Source organism: Thamnophis elegans, chromosome 7 (genome assembly GCF_009769535.1).
Source record: "Thamnophis elegans isolate rThaEle1 chromosome 7, rThaEle1.pri, whole genome shotgun sequence".
Taxonomy (NCBI): Eukaryota; Metazoa; Chordata; class Lepidosauria; order Squamata; family Colubridae; genus Thamnophis; species Thamnophis elegans.
In genome coordinates, this window is record NC_045547.1 from 50,085,583 (window position 1) to 50,103,089 (window position 17,507).

The window sequence follows — 17,507 nt, forward strand, 5'->3', positions numbered from 1 at the left end:
GGATTCCTTTCAGTCTGGTTTCAGGCCTGGGTACAGCACTGAAACCACTTTGGTCGCACTGATGGATGATCTCTGGCAGGCTAGGGATAGAGGGCATTCCTCTATCCTGGTGCTACTTGACCTCTCAGCAGCTTTCGATACCATCGACCATGGTATCCTTCTGCGACGTCTGGAGGAGGTGGGAGTGGGAGGCATCGTTTTACGGTGGTTCTCCTCTTACCTCTCCGACAGGTCGCAGTCGGTGTTGGTCAGGGGGCAGAAGTCGACCCCTAGGGCCCTCAAATGTGGGGTGCCACAGGGTTCGGTCTTGTCCCCCCTCCTATTTAACATCTACATGAAACCGTTGGGTGAGATCATACGACAGCACGGAATAAAATACCATCAATATGCAGATGATACACAGTTGTATCTATCTGCCCCGTGCCAGCTCATTGTAGCGGCAGACGTGATGTGCCGATGCCTGGAAGCTGACAGGATCTGGATGGGGATGAACAAATTGGTGCTCAATCCCGATAAGACTGAGTGGCTTTGGATGTTGCCCCCGAAGGACAGCCCAGACAGTCCGTCCTTGATTCTGGGAGGCGAAAACGTATGTCCCTCAGAGGGCCCGCAATTTGGGGGTCCTCCTGGATTCACAGCTGACACTGGAACACCATCTGTCAGCTGTGACCAGGGGGGCCTTTGCCCAGGTTCGCCTGGTGCACCAATTGCGGCCCTACCTGGACCAGGGGGCACTCCAAATGGTCACTCACGCCCTTGTCACCTCAAGGCTGGATTATTGCAATGCGCTCTACATTGGGCTACCCTTGAAAAGCGTTTGGAGATTACAGCTAGTCCAGAATGCAGTCGTGCGAGCGATATTGGGTGTACCGAGGTATACCCATGTTACACCTGTCCTCCGCGAGCTGCACTGGCTACCAATTGGTCTCCGGGCGCAATTAAGCCCTACATGGCCTAGGACCAGCTTATCTGCGAGACCACCTACTGCCACATACCTCCCAACGATAAGATCCCACAGATTGGACCTCCTTCGGATGCCGTCAGCCAGTCACTGTCGGCTGGCGGGCCCCTGGAGGAGAGCCTTCTCTGTGGCTGCTCCAACCCTCTGGAATCAGCTACCCCCAGAGGTCCGGGCCTTGCCCACTCTCACGGCCTTCAGGAAAGCTGTTAAAATCTGGCAGTTCCGGCAGGCCTGGGGCTGTTGACCTTATTGTTAAGGTCCAGCCCCGAGTAGAACGAGTGTGTGTTGTGAATTTTAAACCACTCTTTTTATTTTCCTTTTCTTTTTTTCCCCTTTTTTGTAAGCCGCCCGGAGTCCTTTGGGATTGGGCGGCCTATAAATTCAATAAATAAATAAATAACTGGGTGGGATTCTGATGGAACTTCCAGAGTTGGAAGTTATGTGTCAACATGCCTGCTTTATTAAATTGGAACTTTAAGCATAGTTTTGCCTTTGATTCTGAATTGATTCTACATGGTATTTGGAACGCTGACAGTATGTGCACATTTTCTAATATCTTTCTTGTGGGCATTCCAAAAGAGGAAGCAGGGAGATTTAAGTTCATTACCATTATTATATTTCAACATGTCCTTATTAATCTCAGAATAAAATTAAGAAAGTGGCAAATATTGAAATGTAAATACCAATATAATGTAAAAACATGAATTGCTCCTCAGTAAAATATATCATTACATAATAATTACCTCCTCTTCTATGGCAAATAATTTGACGATGTTCTTATGATTTAGTTTCTTTAACACTTCAAATTCCCTCATCTGAACATCCACCGGACGAAGGAAGCTGAAGTTATTAAATACTTTGACAGCATACAAGTCTCCAGTTTTCTGTAAGAAACATTAGGTTCGTTTAGAAAAAGCCCAGAATCATTAAAATTATCATCTCTGAAAAATGGATGTTCCTGTACATTTAAATTGTAATGTTAATGACATTTTTAAAAACATTTCATGGAAGATTTTTCTGACAAAAGCTACAGTATCTCTGTTATTAAGACACATCTGCCTTACATCTAGTAAGTAAAGTGATAAATGCCATTCAACATGAGAAATTAAGAAAATATTCTGTGTTGAGCCTAGATAAAAAAAAATTTCAGCTAGCAGAATTCTATTTTTATACAAACCTTGTGTCGTCCACGAAAAACATTTGCAGTAGCTCCTTGTCCCAGGATGTCTGATAGAAGCCACAGATAATTTGATGTGCTCTGCATATTTGCTCCCAAATAGTAAAATCTTATTGGGATTGGAAAACAAAACATAACTTCATGAATTAAGTTGCCAATATGTCCAAGACAATGTATGAACTATTCTTATTTTAGATCTATAGCAAATATTCCTGTAAGATAATTTTAAGTGACTTCAGAAATAGCTTTTCTCCTGTTCATAGAAAAATACAAATACTTAATAATTCTAGCTTAAACCAATTGCTGTAAGGGTATTTACCTTTTTTTATTAAAAACTGAAGAATAAAAAGCATAAACACCTTATTTTCTAAATAGCATGCCACTAGGACCAGATACTGTATATCTCAACACACACTCATATTTAAAGTATTTAGCCATCATAAAATTCCCCTGAACTGAGATTGACTCCTGCTCATGACATGTTTCCTTTGCAACAATACAAATGACTGCTTTGTCATTGCTTTTTTTCAGGATGTCTTTCAGCATATAGTTTCTGTAGTAAGGTAGCAGAAATAACCCAGAAGGCATGTACAGAAAAATTAATAAACACGCAGCCAGGAGCCATAGCCAGAGAAAGCCACACACGTAGCCAGGAAAAGGTTACACTCAGTCACAAAAGAAACATGAGATAATAGGATTAGGAAATTGGGGGAAAAAACCCAAATCTAGCAATGACCAGTCAGAATACCACAAACACAAAATCCAATCCCAAGATAACACAAACATCATGACTATTTACATAGAGCAGACACCTTGGTATAAGTGCCCAAACAGGAAAATACCCTCCTCGTATCTTATGATAGGATTAGCCCAAGGACAAGACACCGGACGGACGAAATCCGAAGACAAGAGAATCAAGATCAGAACAATCATCCGGAATAAAAGAACTTTATAAAATCCGAATTTACACAATAGCCTGAAGTAAGAAAAACTATATAAAAGGGGAAACCAAACTCTATATGTGGTGTTGCAGACCCGGGAACGACAGAGCTGTGTCTCATCCTTCCCGTTCTTTCTTTCCTCAATAAAAACTCATAACTTCCAGGCAGCTGTCTTCACGAAACTTTCTTTTAGCGTCAGTGGTGACTCCCGGCTAGGAATGGACCAGAAACCTTTGCCTTCCAACATTTCTTTCTCCCATTCAAATACTAGCTTGATCTAAACTTGCTTATTTTTCTCAAGATCACTTTCTCAAGGTGCTGCAAACTGCTGTTACCAAAAATTTATGCCTTTATGAAGTTAACATAAACATGCTTTTTTCAAACAGGAGTAATTACCAATGCTATACAGTAATCTGCATCTGCTGACCTCTACTTAATTAATTAAACATCTTAATACAGTTATGGGTTAAAATTGTTATTAACAACAATTTTAAACTTGAATTAAAGATAGTAAAAACAGATACATCATTTTTCCATGTCTTCAATCTATGTAAATATAATGACAACCTACCTACTTACCTACACACACACACGCACACATTGTAATTATATTGTATAAATGCTGCTTTAAAAAGGCAAGAAACACAACTTTATCCATATCAGTAAAGAAATTGTGTTCTTTGCAGAACTTCTAGTATTCTCAAATTTATTAAGATGGATGTATATTATGCAGGTGCATTGATTATTATTATTTTTTGCACAATCTTAAGATTTTTCATTTGAGGCCTGATAGACTAGAGAAAGGAGAACTACTTGTCTGTGTTACTTTTTGTTTGAAAACTTACACTGCAATTTGTTTTGGCAAAGTTCCGTGCCAAGGAGTTCATAAAAATAGTTAGTCTCACGAATTATATTGCTTGTTTTCTAAAATCAATACTCTACCAAAAATTAGTTTATAACTGAGTGCTATATTTTTATTGCTTTATAATTCTTAAGAAATGTTATGAATAAAGAAAATTACAAGATAAAGGACTCCCACTGGAAAAATACTTCTTTCTGATTTATATTAAAGAAGCACATTAACAATAAAGTTACATTCACACCATGGTTATTTAGATAGGCAACAAAGCAGACAAAGTGATGATGTGTAACCGATGTATCATCACTTGTTCCATGTTATCTACTAAGGGTAGGTTGGGACTGAATTTTAGTTGTTAAAAAAACTTGGCTTCTTTCCTAAGAAAGTTTTCTCTCTCTTCCAATTAACATTCAATGTGATAACTGTATTCAAAGCACTATAATTACATCCATTAAATTCAATGAAAAGTCCTGTTTTCTTTTCACTGAATTGAATATTCCTCTATCCACATACACACAAAAGTAGTTTAGACTAGTGGTTCTCAACTTCTAGTTCGCGTACCTCTGGGGGTCCACAATGTCAACATAGGAGGTCTGCAAAGGTTTGAAGAAATATTATGATTTAAACCTTGAGTTAAGTCTTGGAGATCCTTGGCCATAAAACATATTTAAAGGGGGAGGGGTGAAGAAAAGGTTGAGAACCATTGGTTTAGATAGAAACACATTCCTATGTATATATTTACTTATTTAATTTCTACACCACCCATATTACCTAAGTGACCTTGGGCAGTTCACAACAATCTTATCAGTTTCTGAGCAAATTGATTTTTTCCAAAGCAGGTTTCACAACACACTTTTTAGTAAAAAGAAGCACAGAAATTTGTGAAACAATAAAAACGCGATCCTTTACATATTTCTGAGCAGTATTTCTTTATTTTGGTGTTGTCATAATTTGAAAGAGGTATCTCCTAGTCTTTGGCTACATTTTGGCAATATGTTGCAAGCATAACCAGTTTATACCAGGTATGCTCCTGCTATTCTATGCAAGGTATGAATTATAATCTAGAGGATACCTTGCAAGTCAACAAGCTATTGACCATATACTACAAATTAAAAGTATTAGTATACTGAAACACATTCAATAAATCAAGCAGTTTTAACAGAAAGAAAAAAAAAAGCATGGACATTGTGAATGGTGATAAAACACGGAAACTCCTGGAGGAGGAATAAAAGTAACAAAATTATTTAGGATCTGTATGGAAGTGAGTGTTATTTTTCAATGAAAGAATGAAACTGAAAGTGTTACCCTAGTGACAAAGAAAAAAAATGAAGAAAAGTCATTCAACATGAGAATGTTCAAAATAATAAAGTTGAAGTGTTGATAATATACCTGGAGAATCAGTAAAATATGGGTGTGCCAATTGTTTAATGTGTCAAGACTCCACCTGTGCTTAACCACTGGGAAAATGCTATCACTTTTCTATATAAAGAAAAAAAGAAAGTTGGCTTTGGAAAATATTTGGCAGAATTATTTTTTAATATTGAAAATACATGAGAAGTGATAATGAGCAAAATTGGGAAATGTAGTGTAACTTTATGCTATCTTGCACAAATGTTTTTGCTCTTCAGCATCTGTATGAATATGAGAAATAGTTTATTATGTGCATCTTGATTTAGAGAAGCATAGAATAAATTGAATACATCCAAATTATGTAATGTTTTGTGCATAAATGGAATTTGATTGGTTGTTGAATGCAATGCAGTAAAAGCAGATTATGACAGTAATGGCAGTGATTTATTAAATTTGTATGCTACACATTCCTAACTGTCAAAAGCAGTATAAATAGGGAAGCATGCATAATAATAAATGGAGTGCTTAGAAAATCATTCAACACTAAGCAGGAAACACAACAAGGAAGTCTGAAATCCACTAAATTGCTTAATATTAACAGATACAAAATGTTCTATAATAACCTATCATGTGTTGCTTAGGGATCACCTTTGCATGCTGATAATGCCATGCTGTTGTTTGAGAAAAGTGAACATACACAGTAAATATTAGTGAAAGGATGTAAAGATGAAAATTAGTATATAAAATACTAACATGTTTACTTTATTCAGTCAAACTTAGAGACCACTTTATACTCACAATACAGTTGTTTTTTGATAATGAAAACTGAGTGGCTGATTGCAAACACAAATTATGTAAAACTAGAGGGAATTCTGGTAGCATTTGGTAGAATGGATGGAGAAAGTTTAAGATACACTATATTGCCACAAGTATTCACTCACAACTTATGTGGATGGGTGAGTGAATACTTTTAGCGATATAGTGTATGTAGACACTCATAGAAAGGTATCAGGTCTTTTAGATTCTATTGTGAGACATGAGCATTTAAAGACACAAAAATAGTTGCATACAAAAACATGCTTTTCACTTTGTTATACAAAAGCACAAATAGAGCATGTCAGATAAAAAAATGTAAGTTTAATGTAGTAGGAGGAGATACCTGTTACTGAATGTAAAAGTGAGCGAGCAGTAGGAAGAAAGCAATATGGTCTGTGAAGGCTTGAAGAAATGTTATAATTTAAATCTTGAGTTCAGTCTTGGTGGTCAGTGGCCACAATAGGTATTAAAAGGAAGTCTGTGGTGAAGAAAACGATGAATGTGGAATGAATGTAAAAGTCAGCGAGTAGTAGGAAGAAAGCAATATGAAATGGTTTGATCCAGTGGTTATCAATCTGTGGTCCATGGACCCTGGTGGGCTGTGATGTCATCACAGAGCATCTGTGAAGGCTTGAAGAAATGTTATAATTTAAATCTTGAGTTAAGTCTTGGTGGTCAGTGGCCACAATAGGTATTAAAAGGGAGTCTGTGGTGAAGAAAACGTTGAGAATCACTCAAGAGAAAGTTGAAAATGGTTTGGTCCATTCAAAAAAATGAATGAGAACAAAATTGTGAAACAATTATGATGTATCAAAGAATATGCTGTGAAGATTGAGAAGTTTGGAACCAGATGGAGTTGATGGGAACTTCACACAGAGAAATGAAAAGGTAAAAAACTAAGAGCAGCATGTGGACACGGTGAATACAAGGATAGTCTTCAAAGATCGCAAAATATAGAAAGTAATGAATGGTTGTTGGTATATCCTAATTTTATTTCTTTTTTCCTTCTCTTCTTTCCTGACTTAAATTGAAACCAGGCATTAAACAAAGACTACCTGTACCACAAACTGCTAAGTTTACAATCCATCTAGCACAGGGGTCTCCAACCATTCTGGCTTTGCAGACCAATGGGGGGGGGATGGTTCTGCATAAGCAACAGGTGCACACTTGCGCACACAGCACCATTTACAAAAGTGGTAGGTGTGAGTGCCTGCCACTTGCAAGCACCCACCATTCATGCAAATGGATCTGGGACCCCTGATCTAGTGCCATCCCAGAGAGATTTACTTAGCAGCTATCCTGGGGGAACAAGGACATATCTAATTTTAATAATATTTTCTAATGGCAAACCTGTGGCCCGTGTGCCGGAAGTGGCATGCAGACCCATCTCTCTGGGCATGCCAGCCGTTGCCCATGAAGACCAGCTGGAACCTAGAAGACCAATGGGCAACGCTGGCATGCCTGGAGAGATGGTTCTGCATGCCACTTCCGGCACACGTGCCACAGGTTCGCCATCATGGCTATATAGTGTATACATCTTCTAAAAATGCAATCTGTGTCTATTATTATGCCTAAATCCATATGTATTAAAGGCAAGTTACACAACAAATTGATAATTTTAGAAAATTAAAGAGTTATTACAAACTGTCCTCAAACTTATAGCCATAGCAGCATCTCTATAGTCATGTAATTGCCATTTGTGAGCTTCATAACTAGCTTCCAAGAGGCAAAGTCAATAGACTTACTAGCAGCAAGTTGCAAGTTGCAGACATGTAATGTCATGCTTAACAATTTTGGGCGATTTGTTTAATGACTCACACAGAAACCAACACTAAGTTCAACATGGTTGAACATGGTCATATGTTGTTTCACTTAACGACCCCATTGCTCAGCAGAGTTGCCACTTCCAATTGTGGTTTGTTAAGTGAAGACGGAAGAAGTAAGGCAAGAACTTATTTCCCCCAAGATTGTGAATGTGAGAAAGAACATTGACAATAAGAGAACCAGGCTGTAGACGAGTGTAAGCAAGGAGATATTTCACTCACACATAATTGCATATGTTTAAGCGCATGTTTAAATTTGCAACTGATATATATTAGTTTATATGCAATTCATCCCTTACCTTAAATAAGAGCCACTGAATTTTCTTTGTTATAAAATATCATGCTTGTAAATAAGACAATATGAATCGTCCATTACAACGGTAAAAGCACGAAAGCTGCTTCTTACAGACAGGAGGTTTCATTATATTATGCATGTGAGCACCAGGATATGAGATGCAAGAGTAAAAATACAGATGCGTAAGACTCAGAACAAGAGGCGTGATCGCCTATCGATATTGACGGGCGAGTACTATATTGTGTACAACTCTGGACAACCAAGTCAATCGTAGGTAGGAACCCCAAGCTAGGTGAAGTGGTCTCCAACCTTGGCAACTTTTAAGACTTGTGGACTTCAACTCCCAGAGTTCCTCAGTCAGCACAGCTGAAGTCCACAGGTCTTAAAGTTGCCAAGTTTGGAGACCACTGCACGGGTTGAGGCCACCAGGCACAAAGCGACGGAACCGCTTTGGAGTCACCGAGAAATCAGCTCCGTTGCTCAGGACAGACAGGCACAAGCTCGAGTTAGTTCCGCAGAGGAGGTTAGTTTTGTTTCCCTGGAAAGCTTCGTCATGATGCGCAGCGCCGTCAGAATAGGAGTCCCTGGAAGTGCCGGAGCCCCGTTTCCTCCAAAGCCTCAGCAATTTCGCCTCCGAGAGAAATCCTGATCCACCCCCAAGAGCAGCTGAGGCGCGGTGCCGGACTTCCCCACCTGAGGCCCCACCTGAGGCCTACCGAGCTGCCTCCCTTCCCCTCCCCGCCTTCCCCTCCTTCCCCAGAGATTTGTCGCTCAGTTCTGGCTAAGCTCCGCGAAGCGTTTTCGGCCCTTTGCTCGGCTTTACCTTTATGCCGCCCTGACGGGCCAAGAGAAGGCGCGCGGCTTTACCTCCTCCGGCTCCTTCAGCCGAGCAGCCCCCCGCGGTCGGCGGCCTCCTCCCCTGCCCCGAAGCCCGCTCTGCTCTCCCTCGCCGCCCAGCTTCCCTTTCGTTTCCGGCTTCCTGGCCACGTAGGAGGCGGAGCGGAGCAGACCGAGGCTTTGGTCTCCAACCTTGGCAACTTTAAGACCTGTGGACTTCAACTCCCAGAGTTCCTCGGGCAGCCTTGCTGGCTGAGGAACTCTGGGAGTTGAAGTCCACAAGTCTTAAAATTGCCAAGGTTGGAGACCACTGCTCTAAAGGGATGCTGGGAATCGTAGTTCTGTAAAGCGCTCAAATGCAACGTCCATGTAAACTTTCCTGGAAGAAAGTACTGAATCAATGAAATCGTTAACCCGTCCTATTATTTTCCTGGGATTTCACTCTCACGCTAGATCACTTCTATTTAAATATCATGACTTGTCTAAAGCAGTGGTCTCCAACCTTGGCAACTTTAAGACCTGTGGACTTCAACTCCCAGAGTTCCTCAGCCAGCTTTGCAGGTCTTAAAGTTGCCAAGGTTGGAGACCACCTTCACAGCCTTCCCGCTGGTATCGTCCACTCTGTACCCGGCGGTCGGTGGGAATTGCGACGCTCACGTTTCTACAAGTTTGCAGCTTTTATTTGTATTGAAGCAGACACAGAAAATGGGGTGGGTGGTTGGAGATGGATATGTTCACAAACGCAAATCTTAATACTAAAAAAAATTTTTTTTCTTTAGATAGGATATTGAGGATCACATAAATATACCAAAGAAAACAATAACACAAATTTATAATAGTTCGTTTTCTTCGTTTAATCCTGTCCAAAGACTACTTGGATCAGTTCCTGGAGTTTCCTTGTCGTGATTTCAGAAGTGATTTGCCATTGTCTAACCCTAAGGCTGGAAAAAAAAGAGGGGCTAAAATCACCCAGTTGGTTTAAGGCACCAAGTAAGTAAAATCTTTATTTCGGTCAAAGACCAGCAATAGACATTAGTTTTTACACTATATTAAAAAATACTAACATTAAAATATAATTAAAAAGAATTGACATTAAAAGTGGATAATAACATAATGGTCCAAAGATTGATAAAGGTATTTCCAGATAATTGGTACAAGATGGTACTATACTTCTGCAGCCAATTTTTTTCTTATGGACATTGTAGCAGCTTAAGGCAAAACTAGACCACACGGCCGGTTTATAGCCCAACTGACTCTCCAGTTGTGTGTGTAGTTTTATATATTGGGCAGGCTTTTGTTGGAAGTTATCACCCAGCCCTCTCCTAGAAAAATGAAATATCCTGGGAAATATTGAAAAGGTGGAATATATTTCCCTGGATAAGAAATGGGGAAATATGTTTTTAGGCAGGAAACAGACTCACTCTTAATAGCCCCACCTTTGTTAATGGGCCATTTAAAAAGCCTGGGGCAGTCTATTCTACGCAACAAAGACCCATCCCCTTCAGTTCCAGGGTGATGGGATTAAGGCATAATAGTATTAGCCCTTTACCCCACTCACCACATGGCATCTAGAAACTCAAACATGGACTCAAAACACAGCCTAGAGAGTTGCCCCTGCATGGTCCCATAGGAGTCTGACAACCAATCAGAGTACATTTCTACACAGGAACAGGAAACAGAGAGGTCTGGCCGGACAGAGTATAAAAAGCCCACAGGGGAGGGGCAATTCCACTCAGACAATTCCCCCACTTGAAGAGCTAGTAGAAAGGAACTCTAAAACCCAAACTCTGACTGTGACTCACAAATGATGCTGCCCAATTGCCCAGTAAAGCAGAATATGTTGCACTGGTGGCCTCATGAGTAGGAGTCCCAGGGCTCATTGTGTATAATTTTAAAATACTAAATAGCTTGGATTACACACTGATTAAACTCAATTTGGCCTCACTAAAATAAGAGCTAGGGCAGGAACTATCCCTTGGAAATAGGCAGCCTGTAGTTATTTAAAAGACAAAAACATGGCTGTGAAGAGTTTTGGGACTTCTGCTTGCTTGTAACTTGTCTGGAAGCTCACAGAAAATGATATCAAATGTCTGAAAATAATTGGCATAGAAAATTGGATACTGTAAATTTCTTTCCAAAACTTTTGCCCTGGCTGTTAGACCTTCATGGTTGAAAGCTCTCTGGGAGCCACTGAAGGATTTTTTTTCCTGCTGCCTCTCTCAATGCCTCTCCCTTTGCATCAGAAAAAAATTAAATCTCCCTGATCTGACCAATTTTAATCTTTTGCCAAGAATGTATGTGTCCCACTCGCCTGTTAAAAAGAAAAGAGTAGGGATTGTAGGAAGTTAGCACCCAGCCCTCTCCTAGAAAAATGAAATATCCTGGGAAATATTGAAAAGGGAAAATATATTTCCCTGTATCAGAAATGGGGAAACATGTTACTACAATAGTAGTAACTGTGAGAGGGATATTGGAATCCTAGCGGACAGCCATTTAAATAGGAGCCAGCCATGTGCAGCAGCTGCCAAAAAAGTCAACACAGTTCTATGCTGCATAAACAGGGATAGAATCAAGATCACGTGAAGTGTTAATACCACTTTATAAGGCCACACTTGGAATACGGCATTCAGTTTTGGTCACCATGATGTAGAAAAGATGTGGAGACTCTAAAGGGTGCAGAGAAGAGCAACAAAGATGATTAGGGGACGGGAGGCTAAATCACATGAAGAATGGTTGCAGGAACTAGGTATGTCTAGTTTAATGAAAAGAAGGACTAGGGGAGACATGATAGCAGTGTTCCAATATCTCAGGGGTTGCGCAAAGAAGAGGGAGTCAAACTATTCTCCAAAGCACCTGAGGGTAGAACAAGAAGCAATGGGTGGAAACTAATCAAGGAGAGAAGCAACTTAGAATTGAGGAAAAATTTCCTGATAGTTAGAACAATTAATCAGTGGAACAGCTTGCCTCCAGAAGTTGTAAATGCAGCAACACTGGAAGTCTTTAAGAAGATGTTGGATAGCCATTTGTCTGAAATGGTATAGGGTTTCCTGCCTAGACAGGGTGTTGGACTAGAAGACCTCCAAACTCCCTTCCAATTCTGCTATTGTATGTTTTTAGGAAGGAAACAGACTCATTCTTAATAGTCTGCACCTTTGTTAAAGGGCCATTAAAAAAGCATGGGGCAGTCTATTCTACATAACAAAGACCCATCCCCTTCAACTCCAGGGTGATGGGATTAAAGCATGATAGTATTAGCCCTTTACCTCACTCACCACAGGGCATCTAGAAACTCAAACTTGGACTCAAAACATAGCTTAGAGAGTTGCCCCTGCATGGCCCCATGGGAGTCTGACAACCAATCAGAATACATCTCTTACACAGGAACAGGAAACAGAGGTGGGGCCCAAAAGAGTATTAAAAAACCCAGCAAGCCCTTTCTTCTTTCTCTTCTTCACCCAACATCTTGAAGCATGACCTTTTCTGTTCAAGGACTCAAGCCATGTGGTCCTGTCTACCATTAAACCATCTTTCCAAGCAGCCTCCTTGTTTCCAGTGTCTTTTTCCCCACTTGGAGCTGAACCCAGAAGGACACTTCTTCCAACATTTTCACACAGGATGGTATTTCATTTCCCCCCCGGCCTTGATGTAGTAAGAATTGTCCTTTCTGCAGTCTTAGCTGGAACAACCTATGGTCATTTGCAGATCATCCAATTCCCAGCAGCACAGTGTCATGATTGAGCTGATGATTTCATATTACCATGCATGTAGTATGCAATCCATGCATAGTATGAGAACTAATATGTTGACAGACATACATTAAAAAGTGCAGTGATTTAGTGCAATCAATGTAATAAGGTAGCTAACTAGAGGTAGTCCTTGATTTACAGTGAGGAACATGGGCCAGTGCTGGAGTCTGAGGAAGGATTCTGCATTGGTGGCAGAGGGGGCCAGGGCCATCTGGGAGTTATGTGCTGCCTCTGAAGCCTCCAGAGTCGGACAGCAGTGAGGCAGAGGAACAGACTCCTCCTTTTCCCAGTGCACGCATGTGCAAGAACAGTTAAAACGGAAATGATGACTTGGGAATAAGGTTTGGAGGTGATTTGCCCCTCCCATAGGACCTAAAGGAGGAGCAAATGCACATTTGCAGGAAGCAACTTGGTTCATGCTGATCAGTTTACCTTCTGAAGATACATTTTGACTCTTTGCTTCGTGTGGCCTTGCAAGCTAATTGCCAATTAAGTCTTTGGCAACGTTTTCAAAGAAGGTGGGTGCTTATCAGCCTTATCCCGAAGGACTTTGGCAGCCTTAGTCCTTCAGGCAATATTAATAATCTTCTGGGTCATTTCACTGCAGTAGTGCAACAACTAACACAACTGTCTTTACAATTAAAAGAACTTTTCAATGGTTTTTACAATGACTGGTTATCCAACTGTAGTATTGTGCTTTATCTGCTGTAAACACAATGCAGCAATGGCTTCAGGGAAACATCTAGCTGGAAATCATAATCCTTTGAAAATAAAAGTATTATTTTTAGTTATAGGAATATCAAAACAGAATAAAGCTTTTGTTAAAAATGTCACAAGTAGTGGAAGGGCTCAGAAAACAGATTATTTAATAGAACTTCTTGCCCATAAAAGAAAAAAATCATGGAGTGAATCATAAAATCAAAACATCATAGGTGAAAACCTAATTATACTGAGTAAAATGCTAGGACAAGGTGCCGGATGAAAGGTCTCATAGCTTTCTGTAGCTATATGTTGGACTAGAATGTTAAGATGACCAGAACTTTGCTTTAGCAGAGCCCCATCATCTCTTCTTTGAAAGCATCCTTAGGATCCTGCTCTGAAAAGCAACTAGGATGGTAAAGAGACATTGAGTAAAAAAAGGCAAGAGAATATGTTAAAAACAATCCATTCTAAAAGTCCAGGGAACTCTGGAATGTGCGGTTCCTCCTTTAGATCATTTCCTAATAGACTGGGCCCAGGGAAAAAAATTAAACAATATGGAATTCTCAAAACAGAAAGTATGACACATAACTAGAAGAAAATTTTATTGAGTATTGTAAATATAGCTGTATGCACCCAAGATAAATTGTGTCCTTCATTAATTTGTTTACAGAGCTTCTAAAATAAATATAAAAATTCTGTTCAGATACCAGTTTTTGAAAAAAGTTAAACAACAATTCTATTTAGTACACAAACAGCTGACTTAATGGCCAATATATAAAAATAATTTAAGACAATTTAACAATTTCATTGAATAATGTTTATTTATTTGTATAAAAAGGTAGTGCCACATATATTTCTTATCAATCTAATTAATAACGGTTTTGATTTCTGTTTAGTCCATTCAAAGAAAAATCTATCTACAAATAGAGTTTCTTTTATTTTATTCCACAATACATGAACAAATGAATCTTGCTTCTAATATGCACATATTTATTTTAAAATGTACATAATTTATAACCATTTTTATGTAATTTGGAATTTATATACACTGTTTAATTTTAAAATGAAAAAGCCTTTCATTTTTGCTTTTTTAATTACAACTTATAGTTATCCAATGTACTGTTTGAAACAGGTAATCAGGCACCTTAGGTTATCTTTATGCCTTTATGTGCATCAACCAGCAAAGTATAGGCAATTCTCCTGTATTATGTAAAAAGGCTAATACACATCCGATTTATGCAGAGATAAACTCAAAAAAAAATTGAATGGCACAGAAGTTAGCATTCCTATAAATTAATATTTGGAGTTCCTGATTAAGGAAGACAAGCAGAAATTCCAGTAGATTCCTCAAGGTTTTGCTCTTTGAAAGAATACCTGTTTAAGAAAATATATCATGAGTTAAAAAAACCCTGAAAAAAATCAAATAGAAAGGGGCTGTACTAATGACAGAAGCAAATTTAGAACACTACATCCAATTTCTTAGATATAATGGAAGGCAGTAAGTTGGCACAGAGCATCCAACTTTGGCAGGATATAGTATTTCAATCTATCGATTCATAACACCAAAAACTAATAATCTTCATATATAACCTTAAAAACACGTTTATCCTTCCAAGAAAGTGTTGCAGTATTTTGGTGTTATACATTTAATTATGGACTTAATATAATGCACTATGAACAAATACATTTGTAAATGGTAATAATCAGTAATTTCTTAAATACAATTTAGAACTAAAATATGATGTGCATTTAATTGTGTTAGATAAAATTTAAATAATAACTTAATTGTACAATTGTCTAATTGTACAAGACAGATTTAAAACTCTTCCTTAGATTTATTAAAACCAAGATAGACAAAAAGAAATTCCAGTTCAGATGTTGAGGACATAGTGAGTGAAATTGACTTCTATTATTCATCTATCCTTAATCTACTAAAATTGGCTCCCTTGTAAGTCTAATATCAACATAAAATTTTGTAAGTCGAAAACCTGTCAATGAGTTTTCTTTATAAACAATTCTTTTGAAATTCTCTGTAGGAATTTCACATACGTTGAAGTAAGAAACCTCCAGTCTCACACAGCCCTAAATATTTTGTGTATTCGAATGTCTACAAAGAAGCATCTATATGTTCTTCAGATACAGGTTTATGTGATTTGGATCCTTCCTTGCTAACCTGCTGAACATGTGAATCTGAGCACCCACCCACAGAGATAGGGTGACCTATCTCATAACTTGTAATGAGGCTTGTATGACTATTTTTAAACCATATGAAACACCTCTTCATGTGATACAAGAAAGCTTCTGTATTGACATGCACATCACTTTCTACAAAAAAATATTATAATGAGTTGAACCACATTGGTACATCTATAGCATGTTATTATGAAGCAGTTATTCATATAATCATCTTCATCTCACTCAGTTTCACCTTTTTCAAGAGCAATATGCATACAAAGACAACAAAGGCAGAGAGAAAGTATCAGAGACAAAAAGCATAGCTGAATTGCTTAAATATTCACCATACAGTTCATGTGCTATTTTTCATTTTTACAAGTGTTCAAGACTCTTGAAAGTCAAAATGTAAGTATGAATTTAACCTACCTTTAAGTAGTTTTTAAAAACTTTAGCATCAGGCTGCTGAAGTGCTTGACAGAACTCCTATATGAAAAACATATTTCAAGAATTCTAAATTAGAAAAATATATACTTGAAAATTATCCAATCTGTTGCAATCTTACCTTTTTCAAGAAGAACCAGGATTGATTAGATGCTGCTGCTTGCTATGACAGTACACCTCTAATACTAAATGCAAAATATAACCAATTCTCAGTAATCCAATTGGTACAAATAGCAGATAAGAACACACTATCCATATTTACACCAATTAGTTCAATAAGAGGCGGCAGAGGGCAAAAATCTGAATAAAAGTCATAATCACTATCAAATAGTGCTGCATGAATTTTAGGGTATTTATTACAATTTTTCATGTAATTTCATTTTCTATTTGGACAGTTACCGTATATACTCGAGTATAAGCCGAGTTTTTCAGCCCACTTTTTGGGCTGAAAAAAGCCGCCTCGGCTTATACTCGAGTCTACAACTGGATCCGGCAGTGCTGTTGCCTGTTGGAGGAGGAGGAGGCGAACCAGCCTGCCATCGCCGGCCACCGCCAGCCCCGCCGCTCTTCCCGACCCCTTCCAAGCCCCACAGTCCAGCGGATGGAGCAGAAGCAGCCCCGGGGCTTCGCTGCTGCTCCCCGCATTTTCTGCACGGGGATCCCTTGGAGAGGGGATTCCAGCCTGCCATCGCCAGCCACTGCCAGCCCCGCCGCTCTTCCCACCCCCTTCCAAGCCCCACAGTCCAGCGGATGGAGCAGAAGCAGCTCCGGGGCTTCGCTGCTGCTCCCCGCATTTTCTGCACGGGGATCCCTTGGAGAGGGGATTCCAGCCTGCCATCGCCAGCCACCGCTAGCCCCGCCGCTCTTCCCACCCCCTTCCAAGCCCCACAGTCCAGCGGATGGAGCAGAAGCAGCTCCGGGGCTTCGCTGCTGCTCCCCGCATTTTCTGCACGGGGATCCCTTGGAGAGGGGATTCCAGCCTGCCATCGCCAGCCACCGCTAGCCCCGCCGCTCTTCCCACCCCCTTCCAAGCCCCACAGTCCAGCGGATGGAGCAGAAGCAGCTCCGGGGCTTCGCTGCTGCTCCCCCGCATTTTCTGCACGGGGATCCCCTCTGTAGTATTGGGTTCTTAAAAACTCAGATTAATACATTGTTCCAAAGATCAGAAACCTTGTAATCACTTGAGCTGATACTTCTCAAATGAAAAACACTGTAACACTTAGAACATTTTAAAACTAGATCAGCTTCAGAATATGTCTATCTACTGCCAAAGCCACATGCACTGGATTTAAAAAAAATCTAACCTGTATTATTTCAGGGGCTACTTGCAATGAAGGGAGATATTCCTGTTGCAAATACTGGATACATTCAAGCCCCTAGAAAA

The 17,507-nt window shown here is 39.6% G+C and overlaps 2 protein-coding genes across 10 annotated transcripts in view; both read right to left on the bottom strand.

Moving 5' to 3' along the window:
- The window catches only part of TBK1 (TANK binding kinase 1), a 44,620-nt gene extending 35,416 nt beyond the window's left edge, over positions 1-9,204 (bottom strand). For 2 of the 4 annotated variants that reach the window (XM_032221189.1, XM_032221185.1), the window contains exons 1-3: positions 9,046-9,203; positions 2,139-2,247; positions 1,705-1,845 (exon numbers count right to left, since the gene is read on the bottom strand). In XM_032221189.1, coding sequence (XP_032077080.1) covers positions 1,705-1,845; positions 2,139-2,225 — 228 coding nt within the window. In that variant the 5' untranslated portion in view covers positions 2,226-2,247; positions 9,046-9,203. Of the gene's footprint in view, positions 1-1,704; positions 1,846-2,138; positions 2,248-9,045 lie in introns of all 4 variants that reach the window. The other 2 variants (XM_032221188.1, XM_032221187.1) reach the window with 2 other exon arrangements.
- A 5,097-nt stretch (positions 9,205-14,301) lies between these two features.
- Positions 14,302-17,507, bottom strand: part of XPOT (exportin for tRNA) — a 35,163-nt gene continuing 31,957 nt past the window's right edge. For all 6 annotated transcript variants that reach the window (XM_032220949.1, XM_032220950.1, XM_032220948.1 and 3 more), the window contains 3 exons: positions 17,428-17,499; positions 16,109-16,165; positions 14,302-14,881 (listed from right to left, as the gene is read on the bottom strand). In XM_032220949.1, the coding sequence (XP_032076840.1) occupies positions 14,855-14,881; positions 16,109-16,165; positions 17,428-17,499 (156 nt within the window). In that variant the 3' untranslated portion in view covers positions 14,302-14,854. The remainder of the gene's footprint in view (positions 14,882-16,108; positions 16,166-17,427; positions 17,500-17,507) is intronic.